General features: G+C 35.4%; 3 protein-coding genes across 3 annotated transcripts in view; 1 reads left to right on the plus strand and 2 right to left on the minus strand.

Moving 5' to 3' along the window:
* The window catches only part of LOC144855863 (SLIT-ROBO Rho GTPase-activating protein 3-like), a 66,430-nt gene that overhangs the window by 15,630 nt on the left and 34,072 nt on the right, over positions 1 to 16,728 (minus strand). The gene's annotated exons all lie outside the window — the stretch shown is intronic.
* On the minus strand, positions 2,308 to 6,274 carry LOC144855546 (DALR anticodon-binding domain-containing protein 3-like). The gene is made up of 9 exons (XM_078713440.1): positions 5,997 to 6,274; positions 4,899 to 5,203; positions 4,479 to 4,759; positions 4,080 to 4,162; positions 3,664 to 3,907; positions 3,483 to 3,565; positions 3,092 to 3,376; positions 2,898 to 2,966; positions 2,308 to 2,600 (listed from the first exon to the last, which is right to left on the minus strand). The coding sequence occupies exons 1-9, from the start codon at positions 6,228 to 6,230 to the stop codon at positions 2,481 to 2,483; spliced, it is 1,704 nt and encodes a 567-aa protein (XP_078569566.1). The 5' UTR covers positions 6,231 to 6,274; the 3' UTR covers positions 2,308 to 2,480.
* Positions 6,400 to 16,689, plus strand: LOC144855866 (mutS protein homolog 4-like). The gene is given in 24 exon segments (XM_078713818.1): positions 6,400 to 6,479; positions 6,964 to 7,141; positions 7,254 to 7,366; positions 7,774 to 7,922; positions 8,384 to 8,495; positions 8,707 to 8,773; positions 8,862 to 8,983; positions 9,337 to 9,441; positions 9,551 to 9,589; positions 9,982 to 10,062; positions 10,192 to 10,382; positions 10,499 to 10,631; positions 10,725 to 10,778; positions 12,013 to 12,219; positions 12,547 to 12,592; positions 12,719 to 12,843; positions 13,146 to 13,240; positions 13,371 to 13,418; positions 14,202 to 14,369; positions 14,699 to 14,771; positions 15,052 to 15,187; positions 15,329 to 15,432; positions 15,701 to 15,789; positions 16,105 to 16,689. Coding segments are annotated over 24 exon segments (2,640 nt in total). The 5' UTR covers positions 6,400 to 6,451; the 3' UTR covers positions 16,282 to 16,689.

The following is a 16,728-nucleotide window of genomic DNA, read 5'->3' on the forward strand; positions in this document are numbered from 1 at the left end:
GACGGTCGACGTCAAAGCGGATTACTCGGACCAGACGGAAGATTTTACGCACATGCGTATTATGGCAAAGATGGCACGTTAAATGCGCGCAAAAGCAGTCCGGTTTACGATATCGGATTTGTATTTTTGAACGCGAACCAAATTCAGCAGAATAACTTACAAGCTATTGAACACGTGGCGAATGCGAATGTTACAATTGGTCAACCTTTTGACGAAACAAGAGAATTGAGTAATCCACGTCATCATACCTTTGATAAAACCGAAGAAATTATTTCCAGACAATTAAAACCAACCGATCTTGTTGATATAAATAAGCCTACTAACAATATGCAAGCTGGAAGCTTGAACGACTCGAGATTTATTAAAAACGTTAAACAAAACGATAACACTGACGGAAATATGAATGCATACAAAGTATACGATGATATTAAATGTGAAAATGACGTATTAACAAACGGTAAAGACCAGCCAATACAGAACACGGACGAAGAATACGCTGCCGACAAAAGAAAGTACAGCGCCAACGAACCAACTAAGAAAACCAACAATATGTCATCGCTTATAAATAAAACAAAACAAATTGACGAAGATTTACCCAATAATCCTGTGATAAAAAGTAATAAAGGAAACGATGTTTCAGATTTAAAAGAAGATAATGTTAAAATGAACGAGGAAAGCCATTACACGTACAGTGATGAATCATTCCACAGTCTGGTCGATCGAGAAGATTCCATTACAGAACGTAAGAATCAGGAACATCTTGGAGAAGATGCAACAAATCCTGTAGAAAATAGGCCTACATCCTCACATGGTAAGACAGAACAGAGTAGCGTCACCGCGAAGCAGAGCGTCACCGCGGAGCAAAGCGTCATGCGTCAAAAACAACGCACTTATATGGGAGTAAAAGACAAAACAGCTGCTACGGATTCGAAGGAAAGTCTGTCAAGCGGCGGTCGAAACAAGGAGAAAGAAATTAAAAAGTCGGTTATCAAGAACAAAGCTGTGAAGAATGTCACTGGCAAACCAGACACAAAGCCAGGATATCTACAGAAACACATGTTCGCTACTCCAGAAGAATCCTTGGCAAAGACTAGTGCTGTGCTTGGTGCATCCGGAAAAAAGAAAGGCACCAAGCTAGTTAATCATTCAATGCAAGATAAAACTAAGCTAGTTAATCATCTAACGCAAGAGAAAACTACTAATAAAACACCTACTGGTGGAAATATACCGGTTATAAGTGAAAGTCGTGATGCCTCACCAACGAACTTTACCAGTGACGTCAATAAAATCCCTAAAAAGGTTTCAGATAGTGAATTGAAGAGAACATTTGATAAACAACAATCAGAAGACAAACAACGACCAGAAGATCACCTGCCAACGTTCAAACCAGAGACAGACACTGTTATAAAAGATCGTATATCAAGTTCTCCTACAGAAAAGAGAAAAGACACATTACCAGCACTCCCTGGTATCTCAACCAAGCAAGGCAATGAATATGAAACCACAAAACGAAAGCCAAAAGAGATTGTAAAGAAAGCTGCAAAGAGTAAAAGAAAAACAACAGTTGGTAAAGCGGCGACGACAAAAAGCAACAAAGATAGTAGTGATGTTAAAGATATCGTGAAAGATGATGATCAAGAAATGAAAGAGGAACAATTGAGAGATGAGTCACCAGGCAGCATGCTGTCATCTGACATCAATATAATGTTTCAGGGTGATTTACTTTCAAAGCTTCAGGACACCACCACCAGCAGCAGTAGTACTCCATCCCATAGAATGACATACTCCACACTTCCCAGTACATTTGGTGAACTGCCTAAACCTATCAAACTTGATACCATCAATAACCAAAAAATAAACTCAACTGGCGATTCAGAAATGTTTGGATTCGATGACAAAAAACTGGAAGTTGTCGAAGAACCAAAGGTGGTAACCGAGATACCTATCGAACACCCACAGGTCAAAGGTTATACAAGCAGTCCAGTATCCATGTCAACAGTATCTGCAACATCATCTCAGGAAAGCGTCTTTGAATCTGTCAGTGAAATATGGAGGAAGCATGATGATGAACTTATCAAACTACAGAAGATGGAAATCAACGGCGGAATATCAATTCTTAATTTCACGCCAGCTTTTCGATTTTCCTTATTTCAAATTCCACATCAATATGTGGAACATAATAAACAATTGTCTGAAAGAGCTAGAATGATACGGTTCTTAAAAAAACCAAGAAAAGCAAAAAGAAAGGTTGTTAAAAAACCTGAAAGAACAACAAATAACAAGTAAATGAATTGTAAACAATAAAACTTACTGTCAAAATCACTTACTGTTTAATCTTTATTGCACTTTTTTAAAGTTCAATTTCTTTTACACATAATCATTTTCTAGTTAAAATAATGGCTGAATGGTTGCATTCAAAGTAAGTTAATTTTCACTGTCTTAAAATTTAGAGACCATTATATTGAAATACCCACAAACTATCACATTTGCTGTAATGGTTGAATATTAAGTAGTGTAAGTGAATTGAGCATGACTTGCTGAACAGCCTTCAGTAAGTGTAAACGTGTAAACATTAATGGTAATAGATGTTGTCTTGGTTCCTGCAAAACAAAAACAAACAATATGTATTCTATCATTATGGTATGGTATGATACGGTATCACGTTTTCATCTTTATATATGTGAAATCTTTTAGAATTTTGACTTGGTGTTAGGTGTTTGTTGCTTTATATACCAAAATAATAAATGAAATCAATCTCCAGGTTGACAAGAAAGAGTTTAAACAAGGCCATATACATGGCTGCAGTCGCGTGCTCAAGTTAGTGTTTACCGACCGACCAACCGACCGACATAGTGAGCTGTAGAGTCGCGTTGCACGCGACTAAAAACGGTTCTTACCCCTAAAACATGTGTTCTGCTGTAGTAGGTGCTAAGATCTTTACTTAAATTCACCAAAAAAGCACAAATCTGTTGGCATAAAAATATACAAATACCTGTTATTGTGCACTTAATGCAATTAATTTACCTTGTCGCCTATCACAAATCGAAAACTCCCTAAGGTCAAAGGTGGATTCAAACAAAATCAATAATACCTTGTGCGTTTGCAGTTGAATTCTAGGCCCGATGGAATTGAAAATAGGCTGCAACAGTTCAGCCACAATATCTGGGTATGGCAAGATATATTGGAAGAGAATGTACCATTCAGCCTCTTCTTTCAAAAGACTAAAATCAATATCTTTGATGTCGGGTAAAGGTGGATAATATTGTGCGTGAACTCTCTGCTCAAATTTGTTGAACAACGTTGATAATCTAGCGTAGTTATACATAACAAAAACACCATCTCTGCTCTCTGCTTCCTCTCCAAAGTTAAGTTTAATCTGTAGATGAAGAACATGAAATAAGCTACATATATTGTGTAAAGTCAAGTGAAGTATTACATTTTATAAATCTAAAGAGATAAATAATAAAAAAAAACATATGTACATTATTATGGGGTGAAGTACCTAGGAGCTCAAACTTGAGGGCGGCAGAAGTAAGCCTGGCTATTCTTGCATCCCACATTTCACCTAAAATAGAACAAAAATAAAAAAATATTGTCATGGCAAAGACAATAATAGAAATATTGATTGTTGTTATGGTTGTATTACAATGATTGATAAAGTACCTTGAACTGTATCGCCATGCTTCATCTCAGAGGCCTTTCTCATCTGCTTACTCCTTAGTTTAAAGAATTCATGAGCACTAATTTGCATATGACCAGGTGGCACACTGCTCTCAACTTGCACATGGCCATGTACTAGGTGGACATGCTGACACTTGTGTTGTGAACAGATTCTTTGTAAGATGTCTAAACACTGTTGTTTGTACTCTCTATCGTGACTTGTGATATGTAACACAAAAATATCAACCTCAAAAAATAAATAAAATTACTGTACATTGACATAATATGTGTAGAAAATGGAACAATTACAAGTGATTGTTAATGTTAAAGTGTTGTGATTGGTAAAATCACGCACAGGTGTTTACCAATTTTATAGATTATAGTGGTGTTATTTCTCTAAAAACTGTGATTTTACTTACCGCTTCCTTAAAAGAATCAAGAACAAACTCTATCATAGACAACTCCTGAAGTAAGTTTACTGATTCTATTCCCGTTTCGTTTACTAAGACAAGAAAATACCATTATTAGATTCAACTTCTTAAGACTCATAGCCAGTGCACATGAGCTGGGCAATAATACAGATTCTTAAGCTCTGTCTACACTATCAAACTTTATGTGATGTGCCCATATATGGACAGGATGATGTCACTACCATATTTGGGGACATCACACTTATTTTGTGAAACTAGTTTGATAGTGTAGACAGAGTTTTAGGATTATTACATAGAATTGTTTACAGTATAATTTGAATTTCTGAGAGCCTAAAACGGGATTTATGATTCAACAAGTATAAATAATCAAAATACAAATAATCTTACCCGATATTGTTTTAATATTTTTACTATAATTCTTCCCAATTGTCCTTTGATCTTCAACATAACTACTAACATTAAGTAAAACATTACAAGCATTTGAGGCTTGCAACTTGTTTTCCTCAGTCATGTTTTCTGGTGCAACACGGAATTCGCTTTCTTCTAGCGAGGTTTGTAGCTTCTTTGTGCAATTTTCAACATTTGGAAGTTGCTCATGTTTAGATATAAGAAACGCTTCACTAATCCAAAGTGGTATGTTTGGTTGCCCAGCATTGTGTACAGAATGCCTACAAGTAAATAAAAAAATCGGTGGAATTATAGAATATATTTATTTCAAATATAATTTAATAATTTATAAAGATATTGTGAATGGTACTAAATAAATAAAAGTAGAGTATACAAAATTGAAATAAAGAAACTACAGACCTTACAGATTTCAGCATCATCTCCATATGATCACGAAGAAGTAGCGCCCTCAATTGTGTTAGCGTCATATCCGATTCTTGACTGGTTGCCCCAACAGCACAATGGAGTAACACTTCTTGATTCATACTCAATGTCTTGTAACCATAGTGATCACCTTCATCTTGTACTATTTTTAATACCTTTTCAAATGTTTGTAGTCTGCTAATTGAAATGTTTAGAGATCCCGAGGGCGACAAACAGCAAGAATCTAAAGGTAAAATCCAATTCTTGCTTTCTTCTTGCATTGAAGACAGCATATTGATTAACTAAATAAAGAAAACAAGTTTGTATATTGATTAATAACTGATAAGAAATAATATTAATTAAAATTGGTCAATAACTGATAAGACATCACATTGATAGTTTGTATTGATCAATAACTGATTCACGATTTAATTACATTCGTTATTACATTACAATAAGTACAGTAGGCATATAATAATACGGCCATACTGCGTTGAAACACCGGTTCTCGTCAGATCACTGAATTTAAGCAACGTTGGGCCCGGTTGCGTTCTGGATGGGAGACCGTCTAGAAATCGTGGCGGGTGCTGTATATACTGGAGAGTGATGGTGTAATGGTAATATCGGACTAGCATGTGATAGGCATGGGTTCGAGGTTATCTGCACCATACTAATTGCATCCTTAGGCAAGATGCTTTACTCTCATTGCCTCATCCTTCGGATGGGATGTAAAGCCGTTGGTCCGTGTACTTAACAGTGCACGTTAAAGAACTTGGTACACTATTCGAAAAGAGTAGGGGATCGTCTCCCGGTGTGCTGATCTGGTAGGCGCTGCACTGCTGGCTGCCGTGGGTCCGTGGAGGGCCTAATCCGATTTTCCTCAGTTTCCAGTTAAGCATGAGGACAAATATAAATACCTTTACCTTTACCTTAATAATGATAATTAATAATAATATGATGGGGCATAATTAATAAATTTATATAATTTATAATTTAATTAGTATAGTAATTTCATTTCTGCCTTGGCCTATTTCAAAAATTTAAAATGTGTATAAATCATAGTTATTATAATACTAAATATAAATGTATACGTACCTCTATAGTTTCATCACCTTTGCACGTTTGGTCAGCTTCTGTAAAACCTGCTGCACGTAGAACACCGCCTGGAACATACACATCACAACGGTTCGCTAGGCCTTGGCTAAAACTCTCATTATTTCTGTTTTGATTACTCCTAATAATACGTTTATTGTACTTTATATCAATCCATGGTTTATTTGAAGCAAATAAGTGTAAGTGATTCTCTATATTCTGCGTTAGTCTATCCATAATACTCTTACTTTCTTTAGAATGTAACAACACAACTTCTTTCATGGGCGCCGCCATCTTGAAAAATGTTCCGCCCTCTAGTGGTAACCAATCACAAACTTTAAACCATACGATCTTTGCATGCTTTAAACAAGTTTCAAAACTTTTTTTGTGTGCGGTGTGTGCAAGGAAGAAGGAAGGAAGTGTGGTCCCTTTAAAAAACAGTTTTCTATAGAATAATTATGTCTAATATTGGAAAGCCACGGTACTGTAAGTAGAATATCATTGGCTGATAACAATGACAATCATATAAAATGAAACGAAGAACCTCGAAGCCCAAGAGAGGATAGGCCTATACTAGCTAGGCCTACCTACTCTAGGCCTAGGCCTAGTCTAAGGCTAGGCCTACTAGCATGCCCTAGGCCAGGCCAGGCTCCCAGGCCTAGAGGTACCGAGCTAGGCTGAGCCTAGCCTAGCCAGGTCTACCTAGCTAGGGCCAGGCAGGCAGGCGGAAGCCTAGGCCTAGGCGCAGCATATAGTATAAGGCTACTAGTAGTCCTACCTACTGTATATAGACTAGCTAGTAGCTAGTACCTTAGGCCCTATCCTATGATAATGAATATATGACTTGTAGTAGGCCTACTAGGCCATCTAGTAAAATGCACTTCTAATTCTATGCGCCCATATAGACCTAATAAATAAGAAAATGTAGTAAAATAATTTAATTTTAAATCCTTTCTTCTTCACTCTGCAGATTATGGACTAATGGAAACACCCAATAACGAACCTCTTAGTAGCAGCACCCAAAAAAGAACATCTTCAGGTTCTAGTATGATGTCATCAAGTTCTAGTAGGAGAAATACGTCTTCAAACAATCCAACATCATTGGGACAGTTTTCCTCCACTAGCAACCAAACTCCAGGCTACTCCAGGTAAGTATAGCAGGCGTATAGCAAGCTTTAAAATGAAACACATGATTAAAAGAAAAAGATAAAACTTCAAAATTAACAAGGTTAACAATAATACTAAATTGAATATGTTCAGGTTGACAACACCAGGCACTTCCTCATCCATGCAAAGCAGTCGATCAACCCCAAAACAGACCACATCAAGCTCAACAACACCGGTAGTACCTAACCGCAACACTGTCATTATAGGTAAGAAGATACTTGGATGTGTGTGTTCCTGGGTTCCGTTTTGGTATATGTAAAATAATAATAATACCACATTTAATGTAGCGCCTGTTCAAGGCCACTTTACATAGCATTATTACTCCGGTCATTTTTGGATACGAACGTGTATGGAAACATACTCCCATAATGCAGCTAGTAATCAGCGCAAAGTTGTGTCTTGATCTAACCGGTACCAATTTTATACACCTGGGTGGAGAGAGGCAAATGTTAGTAAAGTGTCTTGCCTAAGGATAAAAAGCAATGCGGTGAGAGTTGGATTCGGACCACGATCTCACCTCATATCATCTCATCAGTAATCCAGTGTCCAACACACTGCGCCACATGCCCTCGTAAAAGTATACAGCCTATGATTTTACCTTATTTTCTTCTAGCTATTGTAGAAGGGCGTGGTCTAGCTCAGGGTGAAATCGGTATGGCCAGTATTGACCTGAAACAATCTCACCTGATGCTATCACAATTCTCTGATAGTCAAACTTATGTAAAAGTGATGACAAAGCTTGATATACTACAACCATTGGAGGTTAGTAAATGATACATAATTAGCTAATAGCACGAGAACGACTTAAGCTTTGTCTACTCTATCAAACTTAATGTGTGAAAAAAATGTGATGTGCCCATATATGGACATGATGATGTCATATGACTACCATATTTGGGCATACAACTACCATGTTTGGGAACCGTCACACTTTTTTTGTCAAACTAGTTTGATAGTGTAGACAGAGCTTTATAGAAGACGTTATTTATATTTTATTTATTTAAAAACATATTTATACAGGACAAAAACATAAAAGGTATAGATATTGCTGTAAATATGGTTCTGTTAGATTAAAATAACAGAATCACCCAACTTACACAATAATACAATACAATGTAAAATGATTATTAAAAGGATTAAAAAGTACTGTAAGTTGTAAAATTGTAGGTACTGTAATTTGTTGTTGTAAAAGTGATATCACGCTTTCTTGTTCATTTGTGTAGATTATAATGCCAGGTACAGCCTCCGAGACAAAACTGTTTAAACTCATCACAGAGCACTATCAAGAAACCAGCACATCAACTGTACATAGGAGGTACTTCAATGAAACCAAAGGTAAATCAGCAGTTCACATTTAGCAGAACAAATCCCTCACTATTAATAGGTTTGTCTCCTATTATAGAGAGGCACCCTTGTTAAGCTCTGTCTACACTATCAAACTAGTTTGACAAAAAAGATTAATGGAGAAGGAATTATTGAGAGGATAAAAAGAGGAAATGAGTGAATACATTTGTGTTAATACATTATGATTTCAACTCAATTACAGGGCTACAGTATATCAAACAATTATGTTTAGCGGAATACAGTACAGTTGAGATTGAGATCATGTCAAAGTGAGTACCTAACCTGCACTCTAAAGACTTATCTTCAAACCCGAGACACACAAATGTAATATAAATAATACATATTGCTTTAATATAGATACTACTGTTTGGCTGCATCAGCTGCCTTGTTGAAATATGTAGAGTTTATTCAAAACCTTGTTTATGCTCCAAAATCATTGAAGATCGTATTCAAAGGCAGCGAGCAGACGGCGATGATTGGTGAGTTATTCATGTTTAACATCATATTGTAGTATACCCAACAGTGAGCTCTATTAGATATGTTTTATCAATTAATAATACTGTGTGTTTAATGAATTAATTAATATTTACAAGAATACTATAACTAAATTGTGAACACTATGTAAATTCAAATTACATTACAAAAAATAAGTGTGATTTGCACAAATATGGTAGTGATGGGCACAAATATAGTAGTGATATGCCCAAATATGGTAGTGATATGACATCATCGTGTCCATATATGAGCACATCACGTTTTTTTGTCACATAAAGTTTGATAGTGTAGACAGAGCTTTACAATATTATCGGTATTACTTTTTTTGTTTCTTAAGATAAGTCTACAGCCACGAATTTAGAACTTGTTCAAAATTTGCTAGATGCTCGGAGCGAACACACTCTATATGGTGTTCTTAATAACACGAAAACGGTTGGTGGAGGTGAGTTGTACATACAAATAATCTTAATATCGACTCATACAAAAATAAAAATGTTATAAATGCTGTTGTAAATGCTATATTCAACATTTTTTACATATCTTCTCTTTAGCTCGGCTTTTGAGGTCAAATGTGCTGCAACCTTTGTGTGGTAAGTACAAAATGAACTTATTTCAATAAAGAGACAATAGATGGATGAGATGATAATGATAATGACAATGATGATAATGACAATGATGATAATGACGATGATGATAATGACAATGATGATAATGACAATGATGATAATGACAATGATGATGATGACAATGATGATGATGATGACAATGATGACAATGATAATGACAATGATGATAATGACAATGATGATGATGACAATGATGATGTTGATGACAATGATGATGATGATAATGACAATGATGATGATGACAATGATGATGACAATGATGATGATGATGATGATAATGACAATGATGATGATGACAATGATGATAAAGCTATAAAGTATTAAGGCCTGCCATTACTACTCATTTTATTTTGTAGATCTTGATACAATACAGATGCGTCTGGAAGTTGTGAGTGAACTTACAGAGAATGAGGAGCTATTTTATAACTTACAGTCAGGTAAGGACAGGCTGGTGACATGCTGCTGGTATAATTACACCAATTCAATGCAGACTTCCATTAAGTATGTACCTAATTTTAAATTAATCCTCTTGTACCAGCCCACTTACCATATTTGATGTGTTTCAGTTTTGGCTAGATTCCTGGATACTGACCATCTGTTGTCTCAGTGTGTCCAAATACCAAAGGCCGAAACAGTGAAAACAGCCGAACAGAAGATAACCACGGTTATCCTGCTGAAGCATACATTGGAACTTGTGACGCCGTTGATGAATACTATAGAGGGATCTGAGAACAAACTGTTACAAGCATATCATAAGGTATCAATGTCAAGTTGTATTTTTGTGAGGGTACCTAACTATCCGCTTTGGCTGGATGGACCACGTGTAAACGTGTATTTGGTATTTCATCTTTACCATTTGTATTCTATTTATAGACGTTAAGTGATAACAGGTTTGCGTTGATCTTAGAAAAGATAAAAACTGTTATACATGATGAAGCTAGTTACCAGAAGGGTGCCCTCAACATGAGAACGCAAAGATGCTTTGCGGTTAAACCACAACTTAACGGTAAGATGTAAATTTTACAAAGATCAATAAATAAATGAATGAAAAAAAAAAGAATACATTTACAAGAAAGTTTTTTTTTTCACTATACTGTAGGTTTATTAGATGTGGCTAGAAGAACATACACAGAAATTGTGGATGACATATCAGGTAATATTTACAGTATAAAAAAGTTTATATTACATAGCCTATGTAAATACGTGAACGTGATTGGTTGAAACTGCGTCACATGACTATCGCTGCGAGGATCGTAAATCGTATATATCCTCGAGAACGATGATATTGACTGAGTAATTTTCGCGTAATTATCGTGTCCCCTGTCATTAATCATATACATTCTCGAGTTCGATGATATTGAATGTGTAATTTTCGTGTGGCAACACTCGCGTTCGCCGATAAATAAACAAAAGTCATCTACTGGATTTGAACTCGGGTGGAATTGTCACTCCATCGCAAGACAACGCTTCCACCGCTGCGCCACGGAAGTTGCTTCAAGAAATTATTCATCTAAACTATTTAAACTATGCATACATAGCGCCCTCATTTGTTATTAGTCCTCCCTAAATGTGATGAAACACCGTTTGTGATTGGTCAATACTCACGGTAGTAACCTAGTAACTAGTACGCGCTGAACATCCGGTGATTCGGCTCCTCGAAGAGAAGACGATGAATTGTTTATTCGGGCTACCTGATTATAATATTATTATTAATAGGCTTATTGATGGAAATTCTTCTGTTAATTTAAACGACCTAGGCCTAAGTGAATATTTTATTGCCAAGGAATCATTAATTAGTAATTATCTGTATATTATTCTTCGCAAGGTAAGGTGTCTAGGCAGGAGGCTTGTTTACATACAATACAAATACTATAGAATAGGAGGCCTAGCCTAGCTTCACCCGACCCAGCAGACTTGTTCTTGGCTATATAATATAACAGATATCGCCTTTTATATCGGTAAAATATAAGATTTAACATCCCCTCGGGATGATATTATGTTCTCGGGGAATTATATATCCCTCAGCTGCCGCTTCGGGATATATATATTCCCTCGAACATAATATCATTCCCTCGGGGATGTCAAATCTTATATTTCACCTCTAAGCAGGCAATATCTGTATAATATTATATGTGATTGACTAAATCTCGGTCTACACTATCAAACTTTATGTGACAACAAAATGTGATGTGCCCATATATGGACACTATGATGTCATATCAGTAACATATTTGGGCATATTACTACCATATTTGGACACATCAAACTTTTTTTTGTCAAACTAGTTTGATAGTGTAGACAGAGCTTAAGGAAAGTGGCGGATTCATGATTTTAAAATAAACATTTTTAAACAACTACAAATGGCAGATTATGACTTTCTTTTAAAGAGTTAATCAAGCAGCTTGCAGAGGAGCACCACTTACCATTGAAGACCAGTTATAATGCCACAAGAGGCTTCTACATTCAGTTGAGCTGTGCAGCTAATTCAGACGTCGCCCTCGATGCTCTACCGTCGACGTTTGTCAAAGTAGTTAAGTCCAGGAACATGGCGAGCTTTACAACATTAGACTTGGTAAGATAATTGAATATTAACAGTATCGTTCTTTCAATAACCATCACAAACAACTTTAAAATAATATTTATGATTATATATATTTTATATTAAAGAATATAATCCAGTAAAGAGGACAGATATTTTTAAAAATGTTGTAAACTAGCCTAATATTATTTGTTTCTTTCTCAGATAAAACTGAATGGTAAGTTTACATTCATTTATGATATAAACAATAACCTCAAGTAGTTGGTCAGATGTTTGCCAAATGAATACACATTCAAAATAGACTTGTGTTAAACTTTGTTTTCACACAATTCTTGCTTTTTAGGATTATTAAATAATTCTTTTTTTGCAAAACTTCTTTCAGATCGTATCAGAGAATCCTTAAATGAAATATACTTGATGACTAACATGTAAGTAGAGACACATCAAGTAGACAAATTAACTAAACACAAATTGTTTAACTCCTCGTAAAATGACATTCTATTCTATTTTCAAAATCAGCAGAAATATTACTAATTATTGATATTTTTTACTAGTGTGCTGAGTGAACTGATGAATGACATTCGTGAGCAGTTTGGCTGCCTATATCAACTCACAGAGTGCGTATCAATGCTGGACATGCTCACATCATTTGCTCATTTGAGTACACTTGGAGGCTATGGTGAGTGTTTTAGTTTGTATGTGTTCCAGCTCGTATGTTCCAGCTCATGTGTTCTAGCTCACATGCTCCACCTCATGTGCTCCAGCTCATGTTCTCCAGCTCATGTGTTCTAGCTCACATGTTCTAGTTTGTATGTGTTCCAGCTCATGTGCTCCAGCTCACATGTTCCAGCTCATGTGTTCCTGCTCACATGCTCCAGCTCACATGTGCTCCAGCTCAAATGCTCAAGCTCATGTGTTCATTTTTTGCTCTATTGTTCACTTGATAATACAAATGCGATTCACACTTTTGTTTTACTGCAGTAAGACCAGATTTTACCGATACGTTAGCCATCAAGAACGGACGCCACCCCATTCTAAATCGGATCGCAAGTGAGCAGCCAGTCGCAAACAACACTGTAAGTCATCATAACAATAACATTAATAATTGATGTTTACTTTCAATGTTTAGTAACGTAGTAAAGATTTTAAAGCATTAGATATCATCAAGTGACTGTTTATAACTTTGTGATGCTATTTATTTTGTAGTATGCATCTGAAGGAAGTAATTTCATTGTCATTACTGGACCAAATATGGTAAAATATTTGATTTTGATTTTGTATACAACAGAGCAACTCATTTGACACACCCCATACTCAGGGGACACCCCATAATCAGAGGCCACTCATATTTAGGGGACACCACATATTCATTATTAAACGATAGTCTCCTTTTATTTTATTTTTTTTATTTATTCAAATTCTCACAAAAATGTACATACAAAGCAAGAAAAAGACATAACATAAATAAAGAACAGAGTACATTCAGTTAAGGATGGGACCTCTAGAACGGTCCAATCCCAAATTGCACAATGATAAATGAAAAAGTTAATAACATTATAATAAATATTTAAATATAGTAAATAATAATTTATAAATTTGAATAATTTAAGATTAAACTAAGTTGGTCGACATTTACAGCAGCGACAACAGGACACCCATGTGCACATATTGCCAGTTTCATACGTATTGGTAAATAAGTCGTTAAAATATTTCTTAGCCCCTAGCTTAAACCTGTAAGACGTAGGTGCTTCTCTAGTAACTTGATCTAACTGATTCCACATGGGAACAATGCGTTGGAAGTGAATGATGAAGAGGCAGGGACACATCCAAAGGAGGCACTTTCTTGGCTCCTGAAGGTGTCCGTTAAATAGAAGTTCTACTATATTATTATAAAAAGAATCAATACCCATTACTGTGTCGTTATTCTGATGTTAACGGTTTATCATGTAAACTATTTGAAAACAAACATAGAACATGCTTAACTTGCGTAGATTCATTAAAATCTATTAAAATGCGAATTGCTTTTTGTTATCTTAGAGCGGCAAGTCTACGTATCTGAAGCAGATAGCTCTACTACAGATCATGTCTCAGCTGGGTTGCTTTGTGCCGGCAGAGATCGCATCGTTCAGGATCGCTGACCACATATTTTCAAGAATAAGTTGCGATGACGATATAGAAACAAACGCCTCTACATTCACGTTGGAGGTAGTTATAATAATAATAAAATCTTTATTTTAAAACGGAGGCTGGTTCACACAACAAAATGTGTTCTTCCACAAGGCTGTATGAAAGAAATACAACTACAGTATCACAACTATCAAAAAGTTAACTTGTTTTCTATGTAAATTACCGAGAACAGTCCCAGGTGTATGAAGTTAGTTGGTGGGATTATACTTGGATTGGATTAACAATAGATTTGCTTAAGTTTTGAATTGAGCCTACATTATACTTGAGCATGGGATCACCGAATTATTGTATGGATATATGAATATTTTAAATGTACAATACTTTATTTCCTTGTTCTTCCTTGCAAGATGCGAGAAACTAACTACATCGTACGAAATGCAACCGAAAAGTCGTTGATCATCATCGATGAATTAGGAAGAGGTAAGGGCGTTAATAAATCAAAAGCCATCAAGAACAGATCCAGAGGAGCAATAACAGATATCAAAAAATATTTAATGTCATTTTAGCCGTCAAAGGGGAGGCTTGTGACCTCCCCTGGTCATAGGCTAAACACCCTAGCCTCACTCACCTCATAATGCATGTATTACTTGGTACTTATTGATACTTGGTGGTTGTCCTCTTGAATACACCACTAAGAAGTCTGACAAAGAGGCCTTGGAGAGTGGCTTATTAATTGGACACTATCTCTTGTTTATTTCAGGCACCAGTAGTGATGAGGGTGTTGGTATCTGTCATGCAATCTGTGAATTCTTACTTAGTTTTAATGCGTTCACATTTTTCGCTACGCACTATCAGCAGATTACTAACTTGGACGCCCTCTATCCTAATGTTGAAAAGTAAATTTTTATCATCGTATATAAAATAAACATGATAAATACTCAGTGTATGACATTAAATCATCAACATCATTCTCACATGACATAAATATTCTCACATTTAATAAACATGAATAAATTAATTTTTCTAACCCAATGTAGTTACCACTTTGAAGTTGAGCATCACGCCGTAGGTAAAGACAAGTTTCAAAAGGTTTTCTACACACATACCCTGTCACGAGGGAGAACACAAGAGAAAAACTATGGTAAATTATGTTAGAATATTGTTTATGTACATTAAAATTATATATATATATATATATATATGTGTTATATTTTATGTGTTATATATAGGTGTATAATTATATACATAACATACTGGTTGAAAACTTATCCTAAAAATTATTAAAATTAGATATTATATTGTAAATTATGTCAGGATAATGTTCATGTATGTTAAAATGATATATATTACATACTTTTGAACATATATCCTAAAAATAACATGAAATAAAAGAATTTAAATTTATTTAGGAATCAAACTGGCGGAAGTTTCCAATCTTCCCCCGTCCATCATAGCAGAGGCAAAGAAGATTTCAGAAACTTTGAAGGCACAAAAAAAGGTAACTATAATATCGGCAAGAGTTGCAAGCCGACTCGCTCCATAGTTCTGGTGGTAGAACCAGTTTTCTCTGATAAGGACTATAAAGCGTAGACCCGGCGAGAGTGCTGTAGTTGGCTGCACTGACATGGCTGTTAGGGGAGAAGCATGTAGTTGAAAAGTGTAACAAGTCTAAAATTACTTAAAGCGACTTTGACAAGTTTATACACAAGGGCACTATACATCATGCGTAAACCAACGCAACTTTCTGCCTTACATCCTAATTATTTATTTGTTTTTTGATCTCACAATTTTCTTGATATTTGTCTATCTACAGACAAATGAAGAAGATACATTGGAGTCAAGAAAGCAAAGAGCAGATTTCCACCTTGCTAACAGACTGATACAAGTGGCTCGTAACTCTCGTCTGGATGAGGACAGTCTGAGAGACTATCTGAAAACTTTAAAGAAACAGTACCTGTCAGATTTAGGTGCTTCAGAGTCAGAGGAGTAAAGGACATCAATTGACAAATTTGATTAAGAATTTTACGCTATAGTGTATTTGTTGAGTTAGTTAAAGTGTTTTGAGAGCATTGCATTTGATTGCACTACCTTGCATTATTTATATTATTCACTGTTTAGTATTTGATTGAAAAAAAGCACCTTTGAGCATTTAACAATTTACCATTTGAATATTAAGAAAGTATTACACACAGTTGTAGTTTGATAAATATCATTGACATATCAAAAAGAAGTACAAAACAATTCCTTTACAGAAGGAGTTAAGCCTTTTTATTGTGGTATATCATGACTTTACCCGTCACCAAGAGACTCAAGCTACCACTAATTATGATAAAATAATATTAATCATCTATCATCTAATTATCAGTATCGGTAAAGAGAATCTTCACGCCGGTCTGTCTGTCTGGTCTTCTACTTTACTAATTTAAACATTTTATAA

Source organism: Antedon bifida, chromosome 11 (assembly GCF_963402885.1).
Source record: "Antedon bifida chromosome 11, ecAntBifi1.1, whole genome shotgun sequence".
Taxonomy (NCBI): domain Eukaryota; kingdom Metazoa; phylum Echinodermata; class Crinoidea; order Comatulida; family Antedonidae; genus Antedon; species Antedon bifida.